Below are 24,398 nucleotides of genomic sequence, written 5' to 3' on the forward strand. Positions count from 1 at the left end.
CAGAAGGTCAACGAGGCGACGACACAACAGGGGGGCGCGGCCCCCCCTCTGGCCGCGCCGGCCTGTCATCTGGGGCCCACAGGGCCCTCCTCTGGCGGCTCTCGGGTGTTCTGGAAGCTTCGTGGAAAAATAGGATGCTCGGGCGTTGATTTCGTCCGATTCCGAGAATATTTCCTTACTAGGATTTCTGGAACCAAAAACAGCAGAAAACAGGAACTTGCCCTTCGGCATCTCGTCAATAGGTTAGTTCCGGAAAACGCATAAATATGACATAAAGTATGCATAAAACATGTAGATATCATCAATAATGTGGCATGGAACATAAGAAATTATCGATACGTCGGAGACGTATCAGCGGCTGCGTCTCTGGAAGGTTTTCCGTATCGTGGCTCTCGGTACCGGGGGTTTCGCGACGAAGACTTTAAGTAGGCGGAAGGGCAGGTCAGGGGGCCACACGAGGGACCCACACAACAGGGCCGTGCGGCCAGGTCCTGGGCCGCGCCGCCCTAGCGTGGCGTCGCCTCGTGGCCCCAATTCGTTTTCTCTTCGGACTTCTGGAAGCTTCGTGGAAAAATAGGACCCTGGGCGTTGATTTCGTCCAATTCCGAGAATATTTCCTTACTAGGATTTCTGAAACCAAAAACAGCAGAAAACATCAATTGGCTCTTCGGCATCTCGTCAATAGGTTAGTGCCGGAAAATGCATAATAATGACATATAATGTGTATAAAACATGTGAGTATCATCATAAAAGTAGCATGGAACATAAGAAATTATAGATACGTTTGGGACGTATCACACCGCACATCCTGGAAATCACTGAGATGGAAATTGCCAGGTGGGTTTGCCACATGGAAATTTTTCATTGTGTCGCGCACTCCTCCGCCCCTTGCGATTACATTCCAAAAAGTAAGATATAACTTACCTTCAGAAATTGCAATGTAGGAGGAAAATAGATGATAAAAACACCACTTTAAGATCTACAATTCATCTTCGTAGTGGCGTTGCTACCTAGCAGGAATCCATGGGCACAATCGATTTTCCGAATAACCCAGGGGTGTCGCTTTGCTGCTGCAACGGAGGGGGGAAAGAAAGAGGAGGAGGGGGATGGAGGTGGTGGTGGTGGTGGGGTGGGGGGGGACGCCACCAGGGATTGGCACGGCAATTCACTACCCCGCCACTAGTAGGTAATACTTTATAGGCGTAAAAGTAGTAGAGGCACACCTTAAAAACTCCAAGCCGTCGGTATTCTAGTATCGGTGGTGTGCGGTGCAATTGCTACGCCGTCAGTATGGTGGGCTCAAGTGACCTGACCCACCCCTGGAAACTGGTGGCGTCGTCTTTTTGGCTACATCGCCGGTATTATACATGCATATTGGAGGCTGATGCCCACAAGTATAGGTGATCGCTGAAATCTTCGATGAGAAGCATTACCCAAATTTATAGTTCGATTCAAGGGGAACACAAGAATACCAATAAGACTTTAGCAATTGATACGTCGCTCTCAACCACACATGTACATCAAATAACTCAAAAAGAAAGTGGTGATTTGTAGTTGTTGATTCAAAGCAGTAAAACAAGTAGTAAACAATAGCAACAAATTTCCAGTTTTCACCGAAAGTATGGATGTGTAACTTTCAGTGACTAAAAGCATAGGCATGAGGTGATAGCGGGGTGTTGCATGCATGATATTGACCATATAATGTAATCATAGTAACATATCACTTATCTCTCAGCCGTGTGTGGGTGTGTGATTCAAATATAGTTATACATAATAACAAGAGAATTTGCATAACATATTTTGCCTTGCCTGTCTATTTCACCGGGGCCAACTTGGAACTATAGGCAATTAAGGTTTATCCTTTCGAATAGCCCGGAACAAAGTATTAAACTTCATGAACATACAATATCCTCAAACTATCACATTTTCCCCTTGTTTTCTCTAACTGTCACTTTAGGGATTCGCAGGTTCAACATAATAATAAGCAATACACCTTGCAGGTACCAACCTCATACATATGATAGACTAATATAGGTTCGGTACTAATATCATGTCACTCGGGCCCTAGTAACAAGCGATAAACATAGCAAAGATGTACCAACACTCATACATGAATAACCTCAAGACAAACAACTCAAATCTCGATACATATGGATGATTACACGATCAATCTCATTCAAACCCCATCCACCTCATATGCCTACAAATAACTACTCACTCATGATGATGGAGAGTGAGCACATGGTTGTTGGTGATGACGTTGGTGGTAGTGATGGTGAAGAAGCCCTCGAAATCCGTCTCTTCGGGGTAGAGAGTAGGATCAATCTGACCCCGAAACAAAGATCATGGATGTGGCGGCCCTCTGTTTCGCGAAAGCTCCATCCTCCTGGCAGGGTAGGTTTTTAGGGTATATGGAGACACGCGAAGGGAGGAGGCGAGGCGACGCTCGAGGGCCAAATGGGCCCTAGTGGCGCGCCCTATGTTGGTGGGCGCGCCACTAGCCCTCGTTTGGGTCTCGTGGCTCCTCTCGTGTGATTCCAAGCTGCAAGACCTTTGTTTTGGTGAAAAACTTCCGTGGTATTTTTGCTTGATTTTATTTCCTCTGAAAACAGGCAGAAAGAAGACTTTTACTAAAAACAACATTAGATTCAGCAGTTTTATCCAAGTATGGTGAGATTCCGGAGCAAATTCTTGAGTAAAGTGCTTGGAAAAGTAGATACATTTGAGATGTATCAGCGGCGTGGCCCAATGGATCCACCCCACCAGTTCTGCGTGTCCAGGCATACCGACGCATCTTCGGTCCAGTATCTCCACATCTCCACGCGTGCCCGCGCGCACACACACACTCCACTTCTACATCGCTCTGCCTCCCTCCATCGCCGCCTCATGCCATCTGCATCACATCGGCCGCCTCGCTGCTTGCCCGCCCCCTCACTTGCCGCACCACACCATCCACGCCGCATCCTCGTCGTCGACGGCAGTCCGTGCCACCCCCAAATTTATTTGTAGTTGATTTAGTTAGATGACATTGTTAGTTGATTTATATGACGTTGTTAGTCTAGTGTTAATAACATAGTATGTTAGTATCTAGTGTTGTAAAACTATTTTTTGTTCTTGTTAGTATCACGTCGGAGCCGAAGTTTTGTGGTGTCCATAAGAAGAACACAAAAAAAAGACATGGGGCGTTGCATTTATTTGATATTTCCACAAAGTCCCCATTTATTTGATATTTCCACAAAGTCCCCATTTATTTGATATTTAACTCTAGGAGGTAGAAAAATCTCTTTTCAGTGTTTTTGACTTATTAGAAGCTCAGAGTCTTGAAAAATGGCAAGGTTAAAGAGATAATTTTAGAATTTTCGAGACACATCCAACAAGCCGAAGTAGAGTGTCAGGAGGTCAACGGACCGGGAGGGATTCCCCCCTAAATCTTTTGATCTGCCTCAATCTTTCACCCATTGACATGTTTTGATCTAAAAATCACTATATATACCACTAGTATTTTATTTCTCGATGCACAAAGGCTGAGATCGAAAACCAAAAAAACAAAGACATGGCAGTCCACTTCTGAAGGAAAATTGGAGAGGGATCCACTGTCGGAATCGCCTCTGGTGGCCTCTTCTCCTTCACAAACGCCTCCACATAGCTCTCCATCATGAGAGGGAAGTTTTCCACCCTACTTGGATTTATGGTAGTAACTTGACCCAATCTCTCTATGTATTTCACTAATTAGAGACACACGAGTTTCCTCCATGATTGTGGTCATATATGTAAAATCTATGGTGAGTATTGTGTTATGAGATGAACATTGTTATGCATTTACCTTCATGAGGAGATGTTATAGATTCATGCTTTGTTCTTGTTCTCTTGCATATAGATATGATTGCAATATGGCTTGATGTTTCAAGTTGTAAGTGTTTTATGGAGATCTTGAAGCTTTATGCGGTGGCTGGATTTTTTTTTTGTCTTAAAGCCCCCTTTCTTGCGCATGTATGTGGCATTGGAAAAAATCACCACAGATGTAATTGCGAGTGTACACGGTTGGATCTATCTATGACTTCACCCTTTTATGTCTACTACTCTATCTAGTTGTCATTAATGTTATGTTACATGATGTTGATGTTATGTTACATAATGATGTTATTCTGTTATTTGATATTGCTATAAAATTAAATAAAATTTGACATTTTTTAAAATTTTAGAAAAAAATTAGCGGTGGCATGGCGGGCTGTGTGGTGGATGGCATGTCGCCGGTAGCGTACACCAGCAACGACATACCGATGACATGCCAGATGCACGCCACTAAGGCTGATTTTGCCACGCCGCCGATATGTTTTTTCCTACTAGTGTACTCTGCTCAAATCTCCACCTCACCAGCCCGCCACCCCACCAGCCATCCCTCTAAGCCTCACCACACCTTTTTTCCGCCAGCGGGACGTGTAGGCCCTTAGTACCATCAAATTTCTTCCCCGCCGGAGTTCTGCTAAGAGTACATAGAGTATTAGGGTACCTCACGAGAAACAAAGGCTAGCGAACGGGTATGATGTGACCACCAATGACGATGCAAAGTCCAACACAACATTGAGATTAAGAATGTGGGACCAAGGAAAGTGTATATAGGGAGGGGTGTAGAATTTCCTGCTCTAACCAGTTCAACCAAAAGACTTGTCATTAGAAAGGAATAGTCAATTATATTCAACACCTCTTCTTGTGCCTAGACTAGTGGCTTTTTTTAGATGGATGAAACTTAGACGTGGATCATTGGATATTTTTTAGGAAGGCCGAAAATATTAATTTTCAAACCACATTGACCAAGATTTAAACCTATGACTTTATAGCCCTGGTCATGTAGAATTGCATGGGCAGTTCAATCAAAAAAACGATCTGTTGGAAGAGACTAGCCAATTACAAAACCTCACCTGAGGTCTAGAGTAGTGTCAATTTTTTAGACGAACAAAACTTAGACGTGGTTAAATATTTTTTAGGGAGGCTACAAAAATTTATATTTTAAAATTGCATTAACCAAGAGTTGAACCTAGGATTTCATAGTTGTAATGTCACGTAAAATTGCATGCTCTAGCCAATTTAACCAAAGGACCGGTCTTTTGGAAGACACTAGGCAAATATATTCAACATGTTGTAGGTAGCACCCCAAAGGCAAAACATGATACAAATACACCAATCAACATCCCGAAGCCTCGGATCTTGCCTCCAACAGGAGTAGGACTACATGTTTTCCGGGATTTGAACTCGTATAAATCTTTTTTCTGAAAGGAATACGGTAGGTAAGTTCCTACAATGATTTTTTAAAATAATATAAGAACCTAAATCTGCGTTCATAGGAACTTCAACCTAGGTGGTTGGGTTGTACATCCACTTCCGTAACCAGATGAGCTAGGCTTACTTCTAACTCGTACATGATCTCGTCATCCCCTCATATCACTCCACGTACACCACCCCCATATTCGCTATTGTGCGAAATTTCTCTCACAGCCGTTGCGGTAAGCCACGCGAGCCCTGCCTCTTGATACGTCTCCGACGTATCGATAATTTCTTATGTTTCATGCCACATTATTGATGATATCTACATGTTTTATGCATACTTTATGTCATATTTATGCGTTTTCCGGAACTAACCTATTGACGAGATGCCGAAGGGCCGATTCTTGTTTTCTGCTGTTTTTGGTTTCAGAAATCCTAGTAAGGAAATATTCTCGGAATCGGACGAAATCAACGCCCAGGCATCTTAGGATTGCATGAAGCTTCAGAACACCCGAGAGCCGCGCGAGGGGGCCATAGGCACACCAAACAGTAGGCCGGCGCGGCCAAGGGAGCCCGCGCCCCTGTTGTGTCGTCGCCTCGTTGACCTTCGACGCCGCCTCTTCGCCTATATAAAGGTCCCCGACCTAAAACACGATACGAAAAAGCCACGGTACGAGAAACCTTCCGGAGCCGCCGCCATCGCGAAGCCAAGATGCGGGGACAGGAGTCTCTATTCCGGCACGCCGCGGGACGGGGAAGTGCCCCTGGAAGGCTTCTCCATCAACACCACCGCCATCTTCATCACCGCTGCTGTCTCCCATGAGGAGGGAGTAGTTCTCCATCGAGGCTCGGGGCTGTACCGGTAGCTATGTGGTTAATCTCTCTCCAATGTACTTCAATACAATAATCTCATGAGCTGCCTTACATGATTGAGATTCATATGATGATGCTTGTAATCTAGATGTCATTATGCTAGTCAAGTGGGTTTTACTTATGTGATCTCCGGAGACTCCTTGTCCCACGTGTGTAAAGGTGACAGTGTGTGCACCGTGTGGGTCTCTTAGGCTATATTTCATAGAATACTTATTCACTGTTATGAATGGCATAGTGAAGTGCTTATTTATATCCCTTTATGATTGCAGTGTGTTTTGTATCACAATTTATCTGTGTGCTACTCTAGTGATGTTATTAAAGTAGTTTATTCCTCCTGCACGGTGTAATGGTGACAGTGTGTGCATCGTGTAGTACTTGGCGTAGGCTATGATTGTGATCTCTTGTAGATTATGAAGTTAACTATTGCTATGATAGTATTGATGTGATCTATTCCTCCTTTCGTAGTGTGAAGGTGACAGTGTGCATGCTATGTTAGTACTTGGTTTGGTTATGTTGATCTGTTATGCACTCTAAGGTTATTTAAATATGAACATTGAATATTGTGGAGCTTGTTAACTCCGGCATTGAGAATTCGTGTAATCCTACACAGTTAGTGGTGTTCATCATCCAACAAGAGGGTGTAGAGTCTAGCATCTATCTATTTATTCCGTTATGTGATCAATGTTGAGAGTGTCCACTAGTGAAAGTATGATCCCTAGGCCTTGTTCCTAAATACTGCTATCGTCTGCTTGTTTCTTGTTTTATCTGCATTTATCTTGCCTGCAATATTACTACCATCAACCGCACGCCTGACAAGCACTTTTACGGCGCCGTTACTACTGCTCATATTCATTCATACCACTTGTATTTCACTATCTCTTCGCCGAACTAGTGCACCTATTAGGTGTGTTGGGGACACAAGAGACTTCTTGCTTTGTGGTTGCAGGGTTGCATGAGAGGGATATCTTTGACCTCTTCCTCCCTGAGTTCGATAAACCTTGGGTGATCCACTTAAGGGAAACTTGCTGCTGTTCTACAAACCTCTGCTCTTGGAGGCCCAACACTGTCTACAAGAATAGAAGCACCCGTAGACATCAAGCAGTTTTCTGGCGCCGTTGCCGGGGAGGAAAGGTAAACGACACTCACACTCCGGACCCCGGCAACTAAGCCACTTTTCTAGCGCCGTTGCCGGGGAGGAAAGGTAAACGGCACTCACACTCCGGTCCCAGGTAACTAAGTACTTTTCTGTTGCCGTTGTGTGTGCGCTCGAAGCTATTTCCTTTAGATCCTGCAATTGCATCTTTTTGTCTCTTGTTTTACACTAGTAAGGCTTAATGGAAGACAACAACAAAATGAGAGATCTTTATGAACTTTATCTTGAATTAGGACATGATGTGTTTGAAGAGAAAATTAAAAAACCCATGGAACTTATGCATGCTAATGGGAATGTTATTAGTATGAATGCTTTGAACACCATTGTTGCTAATGCTATGGAAGAATTTAAGCTTGGGGAGGTCGGTTTTGATGAAAATGATCTCTTTAGTCCTCCGGGTATTGAGGAGAAAGTTTATGTTGATTATGATATGCCTCCCATATATGATGATTATAATGATAGTGGTCTTTTGGTGCCGCCTACTATGGAGGATAAAGTTTATTATGATGATACTATGCCTCCTATATTTGATGATGAGAATAATAATGATAGCTACTTTGTTGAATTTGCTCCCACTACAACTAATAAAATTGATTATGCTTATGTGGAGAGTAATGATACTTTTATGCATGTGAATAAGAATGCTTTATGTGATACTTATATTGTTGAGTTTGTTCATGATGCCTCCGAAAGTTATTATGAGAGAGGAAAATATGGTTGTAGAAATTTTCATGTTACTAAAACACCTCTCTATATGCTGAAATTTTTGAAGTTACACTTGGTTTTATCTTCCTATGCTTGTTACTTTGCTCTTCATGAACTTGTTTATTTACAAGATTCCTATGCATAGGAAGCATGTTAGACTTAAATGTGTTTTGAATTTGCTTCTTGATGCTCTCTTTTGCTTCAACTATTATTTCTTGCGCGAGCATCATTAAAATTGCTGAGCCTATCTTAATGGCTATAAAGAAAGAACTTCTTGGGAGATAACCCATGTGTTTATTTTGTTACAGTACTTTTATTTTGTATTTGTGTCTTGGAAGTTGTTACTACTGTAGCAACCTCTCCTTATCTTAATTTTGTTGCATTGTTGTGCCAAGTTGTTACTACTGTAGCAACCTCTCCTTATCTTAATTTTGTGTCTTGGAAGTTGTTACTACTGTAGCAACCTCTCCTTATCTTAATTTTGTTGCATTGTTGTGCCAAGTAACGTCTTTGATAGTAAGGTTCATACTAGATTTGGATTACTGCGCAGAAACAGATTTCTTGCTGGCACGAATCTGGGCCTAATTCTCTGTAGGTAACTCAGAAAATTATGCCAATTTACGTGAGTGATCCTCAGATATGTACGCAACTTTCATTCAATCTGGGCATTTTCATCTGAGCAAGTCTGGTGCCACTTTAAAATTCGTCTTTACGGATCATTCTGTTTTGACGATTACGCCTTTTATTTCGCATTGCCTCTTTTGTTATGTTGGATGGATTCCTTTGTTCCATTGACTTCCAGTAGCTTTGGGCAATGTTCAGAAGTGTTAAGAATGATTGTGTCACCTCTGAACATGTGAATTTTTATTATGCACTAACCCTCTAATGAGTTTGTTTCGAGTTTGGTGTGGAGGAAGTTTTCAAGGGTCAAGAGAGGAGCATGATATACTATGATCAAGAAGAGTGAAAAGTCTAAGCTTGGGGATGCCCCGGTGGTTCATCCCTGCATATTTCAAGAAGACCCAAGCATCTAAGCTTGGGGATGCCTTGGGCATCCCCTTCTTCATCAACAACTTATCAGGTTCCTTCTCTTGAAACTATATTTTTATTCGGTCACATCTTATGTACTTTACTTGGAGCGTCTGTGTGCTTTTGTTTGTGTTTTTGTTTGAATAAATGCTTGTGTGGGAGAGAGACACGCTCCGCTGGTTCATATGAACACATGTGTTCTTAGCTTTTAATGTTCATGGCGAAGGTTGAAAACTGCTTCGTTAATTGTTATATGGTTGGAAACGGGAAATGCTACATGTAGTAATTGATAAAATGTCTTAAATAATTTGATACTTGGCAATTGTTGTGCTCATGTTTAAGCTCTTGCATCATATACTTTGCACCCATTAATGAAGAAATACATAGAGCTTGCTAAAATTTGGTTTGCATAATTGGTCTCTCTAAGGTCTAGATAATTTCTAGTAAAGAGTTTGAACAACAAGGAAGACGGTGTAGAGTCTTATAATGTTTACAATATGTCTTTTATGTAAGTTTTGCTGCACCGGTTCATCCTTGTGTTTGTTTCAAATAACCTTGCTAGCCTAAACCTTGTATCGAGAGGGAATACTTCTCATGCATCCAAAATCCTTGAGCCAACCACTATGCCATTTGTGTCCACCATACCTACCTACTACATGGTATTTCTCCGCCATTCCAAAGTAAATTGCTTGAGTGCTACCTTTAAAATTTCCATTATTTACCTTTGCAATATATAGCTCATGGGACAAATAGCTTAAAAACTATTGTGGTATTGAATATGTACTTATGCACTTTATCTCTTATTAAGTTGTTTGTTGTGCGATAACCATGTTCCTAGGGACGCCATCAACTACTCTTTGTTGAATATCATGTGAGTTGCTATGCATGTCCGTCTTGTCTGAAGTAAGGGAGATTTACCACTCATTTAATGGTTAGAGCATGCATAATGTTAGAGAAGAACATTGGGCCGCTAACTAAAGCCATGAATCATGGTGGAAGTTTCAGTTTTGGACATATATCCTCAATCTCATATGAGAACATTAATTGTTGCTAAATGCTTATGCATTAAAGAGGGTATCTGTTGTCTATGTTGTCCCGGTATGGATGTCTAAGTTGAGAATAATCAAAAGCGAGAAATCCAAATGCGAGCTTTCTCCTTAGACCTTTGTACAGGCGGCATAGAGGTACCCCTTTGTGACACTTGGTTAAAACATGTGTATTGCGATGACAATCCCGGTAATCCAAGCTAATTAGGACAAGGTGCGGGCACTATTAGTATACTTGCATGAGGCTTGCAACTTGTAAGATATAATTTACATGATACATATGCTTTATTACTACCGTTGACAAAATTGTTTCTTGTTTTCAAAACCAAAGCTCTAGCACAAATATAGCAATCAATGCTTCCCTCTGCGAAGGGCCTTTCTTTTACTTTTATGTTGAGTCGGTTCACCTATTTCTCTCCATCTCAAGAAGCAAACACTTGTGTGAACTGTGCATTGATTCCTACATACTTGCATATTGCACTTGTTATATTACTTTGCATTGACAAATATCCATGAGATATACATGTTATAAGTTGAAAGCAACCGCTGAAACTCAATCTTCCTTTGTGTTGCTTCAATACCTTTACTTTGATTTATTGCTTTATGAGTTAACTCTTATGCAAGACTTATTGATGCTTGTCTTGAAAGTACTATTCATGAAAAGTCTTTGCTTTATGATTCATTTGTTTACTCATGTCATTACCATTGTTTTGATCGCTGCATTCATTACATATGCTTACAATAGTATGATCAAGGTTATGATGGCATGTCACTCCGAGAAATTATCTTTGTTATCGTTTACACGCTCGGGACGAGCAGGAACTAAGCTTGGGGATGCTGATACGTCTCCGACGTATCGATAATTTCTTATGTTCCATGCCACATTATTGATGATATCTACATGTTTTATGCATACTTTATGTCATATTTATGCGTTTTCCGGAACTAACCTATTGACGAGATGCCGAAGGGTCAGTTCCTGTTTTCTGCTGTTTTTGGTTTCAGAAATCCTAGTAAGGAAATATTCTCGGAATCGGACGAAATCAACGCCCAACATCTTAGGATTGCATGAAGCTTCCGGAACACCCGAGAGCCGCCGGAGGGGGCCACGAGGCCCACCAAACGATAGAGCCGGCGCGGCCAAGGGGGGCCCGCGCCCCCTGTTGTGTCGTCGCCTCGTTGACCTTCTGACGCTGCCTCTTCGCCTATATAAAGGTCTCTGACCTAAAACACGATACGAAAAAGCCACGGTACGAGAAACCTTCCAGAGCCGCCGCCATCGCGAAGCCAAGATCTGGGGGACAGGAGTCTCTGTTCCGGCACGCCGCCGGGACGGGGAAGTGCCCCGGAAGGCTTCTCCATCAACACCACCGCCATCTTCATCACCGCTGCTTGTCTCCCATGAGGAGGGAGTAGTTCTCCATCGAGGCTCGGGGGCTGTACCGGTAGCTATGTGGTTAATCTCTCTCCTATGTACTTCAATACAATAATCTCATGAGCTGCCTTACATGATTGAGATTCATATGATGATGCTTGTAATCTAGATGTCATTATGCTAGTCAAGTGGGTTTTACTTATGTGATCTCCGGAGACTCCTTGTCCCACGTGTGTAAAGGTGACGAGTGTGTGCACCGTGTGAGTCTCTTAGGCTATATTTCACGAGAATACTTATTCATCGTTATGAATGGCATAGTGAAGTGCTTATTTATATCCCTTTATGATTGCAGTGTGTTTTGTATCACAATTTATCTGTGTGCTACTCTAGTGATGTTATTAAAGTAGTTTATTCCTCCCGCACGGTGTAATGGTGACAGGTGTGTGCATCGTGTAGTACTTGGCGTAGGCTATGATTGTGATCTCTTGTAGATTATGAAGTTAACTATTGCTATGATAGTATTGATGTGATCTATTCCTCCTTTCGTAGTGTGAAGGTGACGAGTGTGCATGCTATGTTAGTACTTGGTTTGGTTATGTTGATCTGTTATGCACTCTAAGGTTATTTAAATATGAACATTGAATATTGTGGAGCTTGTTAACTCCGGCATTGAGGGTTCGTGTAATCCTACACGGTTAGTGGTGTTCATCATCCAACAAGAGGGTGTAGAGTCTAGCATCTATCTATTTATTCCGTTATGTGATCAATGTTGAGAGTGTCCACTAGTGAAAGTATGATCCCTAGGCCTTGTTCCTAAATACTGCTATCGTTGTTTGTTTCTTGTTTTACTGCATTTATACTTGCTGCAATATTACTACCATCAACGCACGCCGGCAAGCACTTTTCACGGCGCCGTTACTACTGCTCATATTCATTCATACCACTTGTATTTCACTATCTCTTCGCCGAACTAGTGCACCTATTAGGTGTGTTGGGGACACAAGAGACTTCTTGCTTTGTGGTTGCAGGGTTGCATGAGAGGGATATCTTTGACCTCTTCCTCCCTGAGTTCGATAAACCTTGGGTGATCCACTTAAGGGAAACTTGCTGCTGTTCTACAAACCTCTGCTCTTGGAGGCCCAACACTGTCTACAAGAATAGAAGCACCCGTAGACATCACCTCTCGCTTGGTGTAGCTGGTGTCACCGCGACCAGCCATGTAGGCCTAGACACAAAAGAAGAAGCTGCTACACGAAGTGAAAACCGGTGCTAAGAGACTTTGGATCCGCCATCCTTCAAAACAACTACTACCAAAATCACATTCCAATGGAAATGATCAAGAACTTACTTCTTTTTAGATGGCTGTTCCCTATCTGACAAGATTTAATAGCGTCCGGTGGAGGAAGAGTAAGTGAGGGGAAGAGGAAATTAAGAAAAGAGAGGTGAGGGAGTGGGGGAGAGGTAGGATGGGTATTACTCCCTCTGATCCGATTCAATCAACACGATGCAATAGCTAGCACCCTTGAGAATTCCATTATATATGTAGGCGTCAATTAAAAAGGATTGGAGGGAGTAATACATAATCTACGTATAAGACATTCTTCACTTGGTTAGAGCATGTCTAACAGGCCCCGTATTTTTTCTCGCCTTAAAACGTGGGTAGAGGGCCCTGTATTCACTTTTCGTCGGCCGAAAACTCGTCTGAGCTAGCAGACCCCATATCCTCACCCCGTAAAACAGAATATTCTGTTTTACGGGGTGGGGATATGGGGTCTGCTAGCTCGGACGAGTTTTCGACCCCTCAAAACAGGGTTTTAGACAACAATTTGCGCAACAATTTCAGATCAAACATAGCACATCCAAAATATGTGATGCATAATTCATAGTTTTTAACATCACAACGCGATCATGGCCAATGTTCAAGCCACGGAAGTTTCCAAATGTGATCAACCATCAACGAGTCCATCGCCAGCGGCGCCACCACTCGCCGGAGACTCACCTTGAGCACTTGCAGCACGAGCTTCAAGCGCAGCCTTCTTCCTCGCCATGATGTCCGCCTTGGTCTCCTTCCACCACGGCAGCTGATCCTCGTCCATGCCGTCGGTGCGCATCATCATGATATCCCTCTCCTCGGCCAAGAACTCCTTCATGGCCTTGGCTTCTTTGAGTGCGATCATCCTCATGTCAAGCTCGGCCTTCAACTTGGCATCTTCCCGTCTTGCTTCCACCTTGGCAAGCTTCACCTCCTTCTTCTTCTCAGTGATGAGGAGCTTGGTCTCCAATGTCTTCATCGTCAATGCCTCCTTGGACTTCATGAGTTGATCCAACTTCTCCCAGAAGCTAGCTGCTTCGCCTTCTACCTTGACCCTCTCCTTGGCTTTCTTGTTGCCCTCGGGCTTGCTGGCGTTTCTTGCACTCATTTCCTCCGCTTCATCATCCATGGTGAGCAGTGCCTCCTTCTTGCACTTTGGTTCGTTGTCCCTCAACTTCCACTTAGGAAGATGTTGACGAATGGAAAAGCAATGATGAAATTGAAATTCTTTGTTCTTGAAGCCGGCCATGTCCTTGTATCGGGCTTGAGCATACTTGGGCTGCACAACAATACTATGTGATGTTTCCACATCATCAAGACATAATATGGATAGCAACAAACAAGGAAAACTTACATAGTCCTCCGGCACGCATCCACTAGGGGGTTGTCGGCCACTTGATCCATGGCAGCACTCCAACGAGAACAAGCTGGTTTGATGATGTTCCAACGGCCTTCAAGGGAGCGGTAGGATCTGTCGGCCATGCTCTTGGTGCGAGGCTTTATCTGGTGGTACATATCCTCAATGCGCTGCCAATAGCGCTTGCCGCCTTGGTCCACTCCGGTGCACGCATCCATCCCCACCTTGCTCCAAGCACGGACCAAGATGGCGTCTTCGATCTCGCTGTAGTTCGCCGTGCGTGGCTTCGGCGTCGATGAAGAACCGGCGGCAGCCGGATCAACCTCAACCACCTCCTCCTCGTCGTCACCCTCATCCTCGCCGTCATCAATCTCTTCGACGTTGCACTCCCCATCGAACGCAGCGATGACGGCGTCCAGATTCACCGCGGATTCGTTGAGCATGTCGAGGCACGATGTTGTGGACTCAACATCGAACACCTTGTCTACGTCCATGGTGGGTGGCGGCGGCGCGGGCGGCGCATCGGACGGAACGAAGGGAGGAGGGGCCGTGGCCTTGGAGGGCGGTGGAGGCGCGAGGCCCATGCGGCTGATTGCCTTTGTCCTCACCTTGGCCGGCGCGGCGCCCCTCAGCCCGACCGCCTTGGTCTTCATCCTGCCCCCTTTCTTGGCAGCCGGCGGGGCTTCGGCCGGCGAAGCTGCGGCCGCCGCAGGTGCTTCGAAGAATTGCTTTGGAATCCTCTTCCTCTTCGACGGGATGGTGGCGCAGATCATGGCCGACACGGCGCCGGCGTTCGGCGGACCTCCGACGGAGACATCAACCACCGCGGCCGAAGGAGGTGCACCGCCGGCGGTAGGCGGCCCTTGTGGAGGATCCATGGCAGCGGGATCCGGCCGTCTCGTTGCCGGGAAGGGCGGGGTGGAGGAGATCGGGTGACGGTGGCGGCGGTTGGCTTCAGCGAAACCCTTCGCGCGCAGTGGAGGGGAGGATACTGGTTTGCCCCTCTATCCCCGCTCCCACCCCGCACAAGTAGGAGACGAAATCAAAACCAGCAAAAATCGGAGCGGGGGCCGTTTTTACGGGGTCTGCTAAACGGCCGGGTAGAGCCGAAACCCGTATTCCGGCGGTTATTATACGGGTTTGGCCCTTTTAAGGGGTCTGTTAGACATGCTCTTAGTGCACTACGGCGGTTATGCATGGCCTGCAAATTCTTCTGGTTTCGTGATCAATTGCAAGGCATTAACTGGATGTACCAGCAAAGTAGCAAGTATAAGTCACACCTACTGAAAAGGAGGAGGTCTACACATCATGGCGTCCTCCGTTAGCAAATGGCATGATGCCTTCGTGTTCGCGGCTACCCTTCACCGCTGTTTGCAACCTCCTGTACAGCTAGGATAGAAACAGCGAGGGTCAATTCAAACTTTATTTTCATGCCTCTCCCTCCCTCTCCGTGACACTGCATTTGGATGTGCCTAGAGGGCACATATAGCTGGGCCGGAGAGCAGGGGACTCGCGGCTTAATCGTGACAAAATATCGTTCTGTAGGGATGATTTAACGAGGACCATCGTGTGGGGGAGCAAGGAGTTTATGGCACGAAAAGGAGTTCCATGGCCCCCATTAAATCCCATGCCGACTTGACACAGTTATCTTGTCGTGGATCAGCAACAACGTGCACGTTTGGTTTTTCAGCCGTGCCCAAGCTAGGTTAGTACTTAATCGGTTGGTTAAGCACAAGACCATATATAGGTTAGTCTAGACTCTAGACAAAATACTTACACAAATCAATTTTACTAGTAGGACGACCTATTGCACAAAACCGTCTCAGATGCCACCCTGAGCTCAAACGGTTTATAAAGAAAACCATTAGAGACTGGCCTCATTGAAACATTCGCATGCGGTGTAAAAATGTCTCTTTGAGCAAATTTCCATTTATCATAGCCATCCGATCAGCTCCGACCGTAGGTATCAAAGATCATCTAAATCGACTAGGGGTGGGGGGTGGGGGTTTGAATAGACAATGATAAAGAAAATGTGCGAAAGAGATAAATTCTAGCAAATTCTTTTCTACAGTGACGTACCCATGTTTAGTCGGGAAAAGTAGAGGACATGGTAAGAGCATCTCCAGTCGCGTCCCCCAAATGAGGTTTGGGGGACCGCGGACAAGAAATAGGAAAAAAAAACTGTCCAGTTGCGTCCCCCAAAGCTAATTAGCGCCTCATTTTGTGTCCGGCGTCTCCGGTAGAGACTCTATCTACCGGGAACGCCGGACACAAAAATAGCGTCCACATGCATGCATGCAGCCCCTAGTCCCCACATGCTAGTCTTTTTCCCCACACTTTCTCTCACCTACTTTTCCCACATGGGGTGGTCCCCTCTAATAAAATGCATGCATCCGGATCTTATTTGAGGGACGCGGTGGGAAGGGCCTCTTTTTTGTACAGATTTTTGGTCTCTTTTTGTCCGGCGCGGTCCCAAACGTGCCCCAAATCATTTGTGCCGGACGTTTTTTGAGGGACGCGACTGGAGATGCTCTAAGTTAGGGTTTTCTGACGAGGTTACAAGATGATTATTTAATGCAGTGGTCACATCGATATAAACCTCTATAAACCATTTGTTTGAGTTGTAAAAACAAACATGAACATCGTAAAAATGTAATGTGACACTTGTCACCCCTTTGTAGCATGCCTTGTGCAAAACGCACCCTTTTTCACCGGTTTCAGTGTACAAACCTTGCTCTATAGGGGATGCCTTTCGCTTCCGTGATAGTAAAGTACTTTACCCTATAGGTTGTTATTGGCAACCTCTACCATTTGATTGAGAAGGAAAAAACAAACACGAACACCATAAAACATATTTTGAAAATGTTATCCCGTTGTGGCATGCTTGTGCAACACACATCTTTTCTTCACCGATTTTGGTGTACAAACCATGTTCGATAGGGGAAGCCTTTCGCTTCCATGATAGGCTGAAAGCGAATACTTTACCCTAAAGATTATTAGCAAACAAGAATAAAGTCATGATTTACAACCAAATCTTAGGATCGGATGGTCATCGTGAAGGCACAATAATATGCATATGTACGTGCGGTCCCTGGCTATCTTAGCTTGGCTCCCCACACTCAATAGTCTCGTAGATCAACATGTGCTTCCTTGTCAAGGCGTTGGGGATCGGGGAGGGGACCCTGATTACTGATCCTACTTAGAATTTCTTTCCTCAACTTACTACCTAGTTAATTACCTGATCAGTTTGTACCACCTGCACAGGAGAACATCACATTGTATTGTATCCTCTGTCGGAGAAGCAAGCATGGCTAGGCTACCTTGTTGCCTTGTGTCATATGGCCGCCATGCATTTTTTGTTTTTGAAATGGAGGTTGGTATGCTGCCATGCATATTGTGTAGAATTTCTACGTTGTATCCGTTCTTTTCAAAAGTTAAAGTTGATGTTGTGGAGAAGCACACATAGCTACTTTTGTGGCCATATTTCAACAAAAAAAGCACTAGGTGTAGGAAAACTTAAATACATGATCGATTCATTAACATATTACGAAAAAAGAAAATACTCACTAAAGGTAGGGGCATTGTCTAGTGTTCCGAGTCAGACGAGGTTCAATAGATCCCCACGGGAGAGAATAGTTAAGCTGAGTTTCTTGCTTCTTGTATGATAAACAGGCGAGGGTCCTTCCCCCTCAGGAGTCCGGTCCACCGTTAAGAAAATTGAAAATATCTTCACTGTGTAGACCTGAACTCTTGATTCACTAGGGAGCAAGATCCAGCTGGGAATGGGGGCTTTGGGGGCTCCATTTGCATGCAGTTTGCACTCGATCTCAGGATAATATAAATATGTAAGCATACTTGCTCGATCTTCTCGTCCTCGTGCACCAGCCTTCGACTGCTTTTAAACCTAAGCTATCGACTCCATGCTCATTGTCGATGCTAGAATCAATCTGACAGTTTTTTTAAGGGTAAACCCAACACCACACTTTGATTCACAATAACTATACCAGAAACTTCATCATACACACGTCACTGCAAGCAAGCAAAATATTGTACAAATTACCTCTCTCTCTCTCTCTCTCTCTCTCTCTCTCTCTCTCTCATTCTTATTAAAAACATTTGAATATCATCCTTATTACGGAGAAAAAATGAATTCAACAAGTTCTCCAGTATTTGTTTACATGCAGCCTAAGTGTGCATATAACCAAACATCTTGGGTGTGTCCGAACTCTGAACCTAGGTTCAAAAAAATTTATATCTCAACGTTTGCAGATTTTGTTTTCCCATTGTTCCTGTCAGAACTGGCCCCTTAGTTACATTTTTCTGTAAAACTCATGTGAATAATCTGAGGAGCCTGCATGTGTATGTACAGTGAAGATTTATAGCCAGGACATGTACACGCTTTCGTGACCCAGGAAGCCATGTATGGACTAGACTAGTAATAGTATGGTACACTTGTACACATTGCGTAATCGTACTCTCATTGACAGGCTAGCTAGCATCTACCTTTCTTTTTTTCAGTCGTATCTCTAGAGATTAAACCGTATCTTTGATGGATGCATCCTTGTGACAACTGAATCTGAATATGCTACATGTACCTGGACCAGAGTCTAGGTCTTCTGTCCTACTGATTCAACATACTATTGCCTCCGAGAGAGAAGCGACAAGACCGTAGCACTAGCAACGATCACCATGGATTCATTCATGCCAAAGGAATCATCTGGCAACCTGGGCAACCATTGATCTGAGCCGAGCTTGAATTGTACCTGCTTAGGCCTGTAAATGAGTCAACTCATATCAGATAGTGATTAACAACGCTAGTGGACTGCCTCTGCTTAATCTATGTTTCATTACTCAGCTACATCTGTACGATTTTTGTTCACACCGTACCTGGCTTCAATCTTTAATGAGATATTGAGATCGACAATGGCTGCTAGGATGAGTTGGCAACAAACAGGAGAAAAGGTGGAAATTAAAATTTAATGAGCATATATACCATACACCATTTTAAATATATTATTTTTTAATCTGAATCCTGTAAAACTCCTGTGATACAAAACAGTACAAACTCAAGTGACGTGGAGACAGATTTTGATACTGGACTGTCAGCGCCATCTTCAGTGATAGACAAAAATCTGATGAACTGACAGATGTGCAAAATTTGCAACATATAAATACAGAGGTTGGGGGAACGAAATGTTCTATGGCCTCAAGTCGCGAGGAAACAAATAAGCTTATACTGGTGTGACACTCTCATTGGCCTGGTGCTAAACCAAGATTTTTGGAAGCTAAGCATCTCTGTTTTGTGGAAAAGATCCTGGAGAATTATTTTATCGGTGAGAACTCTTCAAACAGGCCTGTTTTCAGTCCTGGCTCCTGCGCCCTGGATCACCAGAGGGGTGATCTCGTAACATCTTCTTTACATCTGCTCCTGTATCAAGAGAAGCAATTTTCAGGTAAGAGAGAAAATATCAAGGCATCAAGGGGGTATAAGTCAAGGAAATTGAATCAAGAAACACATTCAAGCATAAGAATGATAAACATGAAGTGTCTACTTTCAAATATTCACCAGTCACCAACTACGCACCAAAGAAATCAACTGAATCCCAAGCTATCCACATCACAAAAAACGACAGTACACAAGAAAGAGTAACAGGGTGAAGGAAAACAGTACCTGTTGAGTAATTAGATTCCCTATAAGCAAGTGCCTTAGAAGTCAAGTGACATTCCAAACATATCATTGATCTCCGACATAACATCACGGGTGGTAATAGTTGGCTCAAATAGACCACTCTCAGATCCAAATTTACAGGAATTATTGGGTTTCAGTTTAGCAGCAGAGTCTTTTCTAAGATCATCATCAGATAATATGGAGAAACCAGAAATGTGTTTGTCTTTAGCAGCAGGGTTGTTGCTAAGGTCATCATCAGATAATATGGAGAAACCAGAAATGGGAGCTGCTTTTCTCTCTGGTACAGCATTGGTTTTCCTGTTCAGTCTTTTACCATCCTTGAAGTTCAGTGGTTTGCCAAACATGTTATTTATATCATCCATAGCCTCCTTCAGATTAATAGTTGGATCAACTAACCCATGATGGCATGCATTTTCCACTTTAGGCTCATCAACAACAGCAGATCCGACAAATCTATGAATGATTGTGTCTTCTCCAAGTCCAGTCATTAAAGGATTCTCATATTCCCCATTTCTTGTTTCTGAATTAGCTTGTTCTGGATGGAGCAAAGTATCCTTATTGTAAGTAGAACGCCCACTTCTGGAATTTATCCTAGAACCGTCATAATTGTTCTCACATTGTTCATCTTCATCATCAGCGAATATTGCAAACCCTCCCACAAATGGCTTTTGAAAGTCACCTAGGTCCTGCTGTCTTGATGACTCACGCAATGGTCTCGGAGGACCCCTCGTGTTCTTGTGGCACATGGCATTTTGGCCATTGCCCTTCGGCCCATTTTCATCAATAAAGATTCCCAACCCAGTCGTTTTCTGATTGTTTTCCTTGTTACTATTCCTGTTTCGGCCCACATTTTGGTTGTTATCATTAGGACCATCTTCATCAACAAATATATCAAATGCACTTGCTTGTTGATTGAACATTGGATGATCTGACTTTGCATTCTTGTCATGGAGAATGCTTGGCTCATTACTGTTAGGTTGTTCTTCATCGACAAAGATATGAAGTGCTCCTGCCTGCTGATTAAACTTTGGTTGACCACGCTTTGAGCGCTTCTTTAGCATTGTCTCTGGTTCCACTGGCTCTAGAAACATGCTATTGATATCCTGCATAGCCTCCTTCATGTTTATAGTTGGTTCAACAAGGCCATGATGACAAGCATCTTCAGTTTCTGACTTTCCAACCAATGCAGAGCCCACAAATCGTACAACTACAGTGTCATCACTATTACAGCGAGGCAAATACTTGTTATCGCCTGAGGTGCCTCTCGATAGCACACCATCTTTAGCATGACCTACTGAAGGATAACGACACAATGAAGAATTCGAAGCGCTTCCCAATTTTTGCATTGGATTGGACTTCAGTTCTGTACAATTTCTTCTTTGGCCTGCAGAATATTCCCAGTCACATGTAAGCTCCAGTTGTGGTTTGTATTATTCATGTGTCAAATTGAAAAGGCAAAACGTAATGAAAATGACAAGTCAAGTTATGAACTAAATGAATGATAAAAGGTGCCACAAAGGATCATTTTTCTCTCTATTCTAGAATGGGTTGATCAATGAGCTTCTAAAAGAAAATGGGGAACTTGTAAGGGAAGCAGCCGTTAAATTAGAAACTAATCTGAATGGCATGAAGCAGGATTTTATTTTCCAGACGTACCTTCAACTTGGTTTGCACATGTACCAAGTGGCTTAACTCTGCTAGGCATTCCTTCCTGCAGCTGAAAAGCATATGTTATTAGTAAGAAAAGATCACGTGCACCCACAATGTTTCCAAGGTATAAAATGAAGTCACAAAGCTATAAGAAGTGAGAGCCATACTTTATCTTTCCTCTTCTGGTATAATTCCATTCGATAGATAAACTGATCATGTGATTTCTGTAACTCCTCGATAGGCTCTGCAAGGCTGTTGAGCGTTTTCATTAAGTTCCCAGGTTTACATATGGAAGAAGAACTACGCACAGAGATTTGTTCCGACACAGAGCACTACTTGCAAGCCGCAACCCCTTTCTCCTCTAACTGTCCCGACACCCAACTATCAAGTGCTATGTACATGTGCTATTTAGTCAATGAAGTTTTTGTTCAGCAACCCACTGCAGTTGGCAACTTGGCATGGAATTATATATAGCCCAATAGTTCTACATATAATGATACATTTACATATAAGCTGCTGCCTCAAATAATCACAGAAATCCTGAATGAGTAGATGCTAAAGCCTTATTCTTGTGTGAACTTGAAATTTTTATGAAAAGAACATGCATATTTTTTATGCATCATGAAATATTTAATGTAGCTAAGCAGGCTTATGTTCAGACAATAATAACAAACTGTAGGAGCGAACGAATGGTATCCTCTACAACATGGTGGGCAAGAGCTTACATCTGGATTCCCACGCGGTACATCTTCTCTGCATCCTGAAACCTCCTACGCTTCTCATAATATAACGCGTAAGCCATATAAAACGCAGCTCTCTTGAGTCCGATCCTGTTCCTCTCCAACTTCTTCAGCAATGGCTTTGCATCCTTCACGTAGTCCATCTACACCATCAACAAAATGTAATCACGATATGCTCTTGCAGCAATCCAAGAGAATATTCCTAGCACTCGGATCGGAATGGAGCACAATCAGTGGTTTTCAGCAAGGACATATAGTCGATAGGAAGCAGCTCCTAGCATTAGCGAATTAGCAAATAGATGACGGTCTGCAACCAAATACACCAATCAACCTCACCATCTCTCGATAGATCCATCTACTGAAGATGGTGATCAGGGAAGTGCCCAATCGTTCGAGAGGGTGGGCGCTGACATGTCGAAGGATAACCTTTGTCAGGAACGATTGTGTGTGGTGTCTGATTAGATCTGGTTGGGAAAGGAGCTGGGGTCTGTTTATAGGGGCTGCCGTATGTATGTAATCTGTGCATTTTGATTCATGTTTTTCTGCACCCTGGATGCTCTTTGCGCTGCTGTTGCAAAGATGCATATACTACTAGGCTTGTAATAAATGTTGTTTCGTTAATGAAACAGGGTCGGGGAAACCCCTTCGGTTAAAAGAAAAATCTGTGGATAGATCCCCAATGAAGTGAAACCCTGACGGAGCGAATAGTCATCTCATCCAGTACGGTGGATCGGCTGTAGCGGGCAGGAGGCTCACCATCTGGATCCAGACGCGGAGGTACCGCGGGTCGTCGCGGTAGCGGGGCTCGTCCTGGAACTCCTCGGCGCACTTCTGGAGGAACCTCGGCAGCTTCTCCCGCAGCGTCGCCGGCGGCAGCGCGCCCTCCAGCCTCCGGATCCCCCTGCGGAACGACGCCGGTTCGATCAGAGAAGAGGAAGGGAGGGGTCGGCGCGGCGATTGGGAGCGGGGCCGTACCTGAGCCATGGGCGGAGGGGGTCGGAGCCGGAGTAGCAGCGGATGTCGTCCACCACCGACGAGAGGAGGTCCTTCTCCTTATCCTTGTCGACGCGGCCGGGCTGCTGGTCGGCGGCGGCGGCGGCGGCGGCGGCCATGGGTGCGTTCTGGTGGGGTGGTGGCCCGCCGCCGACTCGAGGACTCGGGGAGCAGCAACCAAGGAAGCGGCAGCGAGCGGGATTTGAAATCGGGGATGCCTTTCTTGTGAATTTCAGCCTTGGCAGGTGGGGCCCGCCTGTAAGCCTTCGGTACCCAACGGTCTGCCTTGAGATTTCGTATAGTACTTCCCTTCCTTAAATAGGTAGTCTCTTTCTCTAACATAGCCGTATACAGCCCAACTAAAAAGCGATAGTTCAATTCACCGATCTCGTATTTATAGGTCGAGAAAGAGATGACGCGGAACAGAGCCCGTAAACCAAAACTGTAAAACAGAAACGGCTTCCGAACCCCCATAAAGACAGGGTTTATCATAAAATTAGCGTGTGATCAAACTATCAAATAAACTCATGCATAGTTCATAGTTTTACATCAAATGACACCTTGGTTGCCTTCATCTTCTTCCCCATCGTCCTCTTCTTCCCCTTCATCCGCGTCTTCCTCCCCATCTCCGCCCATCCCAACGTTGAAGAGAGCGAGTGGGGCAATGTTAACCTCATCTAACATCCTCATGTATGAGGCGTTGTCGTTCCTACCAATAATCGGCCTCAATTTCTGCTCGCAATTTAAAACGATTTGAAGCTGAAATTTTTACCTTGTTGACCCATCGTCGAGCACGTCCTGGACGTCGTTCGCGTTGGCAACCGGCGGCGGCGACGACGTTGACGAGAAGGGGAGCGCAGGCGGGGCGCCATGGCTCATCATCGTCTTCGACTTCGTTCTCTTCGGCGCCGAATTCTTCGGACTGGCGCGGGATGTCTTCGGCGTCGTCGGCTTGGCTGCGGCGGCCCCTTTGGTGACAGCCGGGACAGCATCGGTGGTCGCACCACCGGTAGCGGCAGCACCAGCTTGCGGGACCACGTGTGTTCCCGCGCGCAGCCTCTTGAGGAAGCTCGTGGACAAGACCATGCTCCCGACGTCGGCGGGGTGGCGGGGGTGGTTGGGGTGGCGGGAGCTCCGGCGGCCACGAGAGAGGGTGGCGGGGTCTGCGAGCTAGCTCCGGCGGCCGGCGGGGTCGATTCGAGACTCATGCTGGC

The 24,398-nt window shown here is 44.5% G+C and overlaps 1 protein-coding gene across 1 annotated transcript; it reads right to left on the reverse strand.

Moving 5' to 3' along the window:
- Positions 1–19,888: 19,888 nt before the first annotated feature.
- LOC124656353 (probable inactive serine/threonine-protein kinase bub1) lies at positions 19,889–23,303 on the reverse strand. The gene is made up of 7 exons (XM_047195114.1): positions 23,167–23,303; positions 22,948–23,092; positions 22,177–22,334; positions 21,619–21,703; positions 21,458–21,518; positions 19,989–21,185; positions 19,889–19,902 (listed from the first exon to the last, which is right to left on the reverse strand). Exons 1-7 carry the CDS (start codon positions 23,301–23,303, stop codon positions 19,889–19,891), a joined length of 1,797 nt encoding a protein of 598 aa, XP_047051070.1.
- Between the last annotated feature and the right edge of the window lie 1,095 nt (positions 23,304–24,398).

Source organism: Lolium rigidum, chromosome 5, assembly GCF_022539505.1.
Source record: "Lolium rigidum isolate FL_2022 chromosome 5, APGP_CSIRO_Lrig_0.1, whole genome shotgun sequence".
NCBI lineage: Eukaryota > Viridiplantae > Streptophyta > Magnoliopsida > Poales > Poaceae > Lolium > Lolium rigidum.

Bases quoted from the DNA above. Each gene is read 5' to 3' on its own strand.
- LOC124656353 (XM_047195114.1), bottom strand. From the start codon at position 23,303: ATGGCCGCCGCCGCCGCCGCCGCCGCCGACCAGCAGCCCGGCCGCGTC. The intron at 23,093-23,166 runs GTACGGCCCCGC...GTCGTTCCGCAG, and splicing joins CCCCTCCGCCCATGGCTCAG to GGGGATCCGGAGGCTGGAGG. The intron at 22,335-22,947 runs GTGAGCCTCCTG...TTGATGGTGTAG, and splicing joins TCCGCGTCTGGATCCAGATG to ATGGACTACGTGAAGGATGC.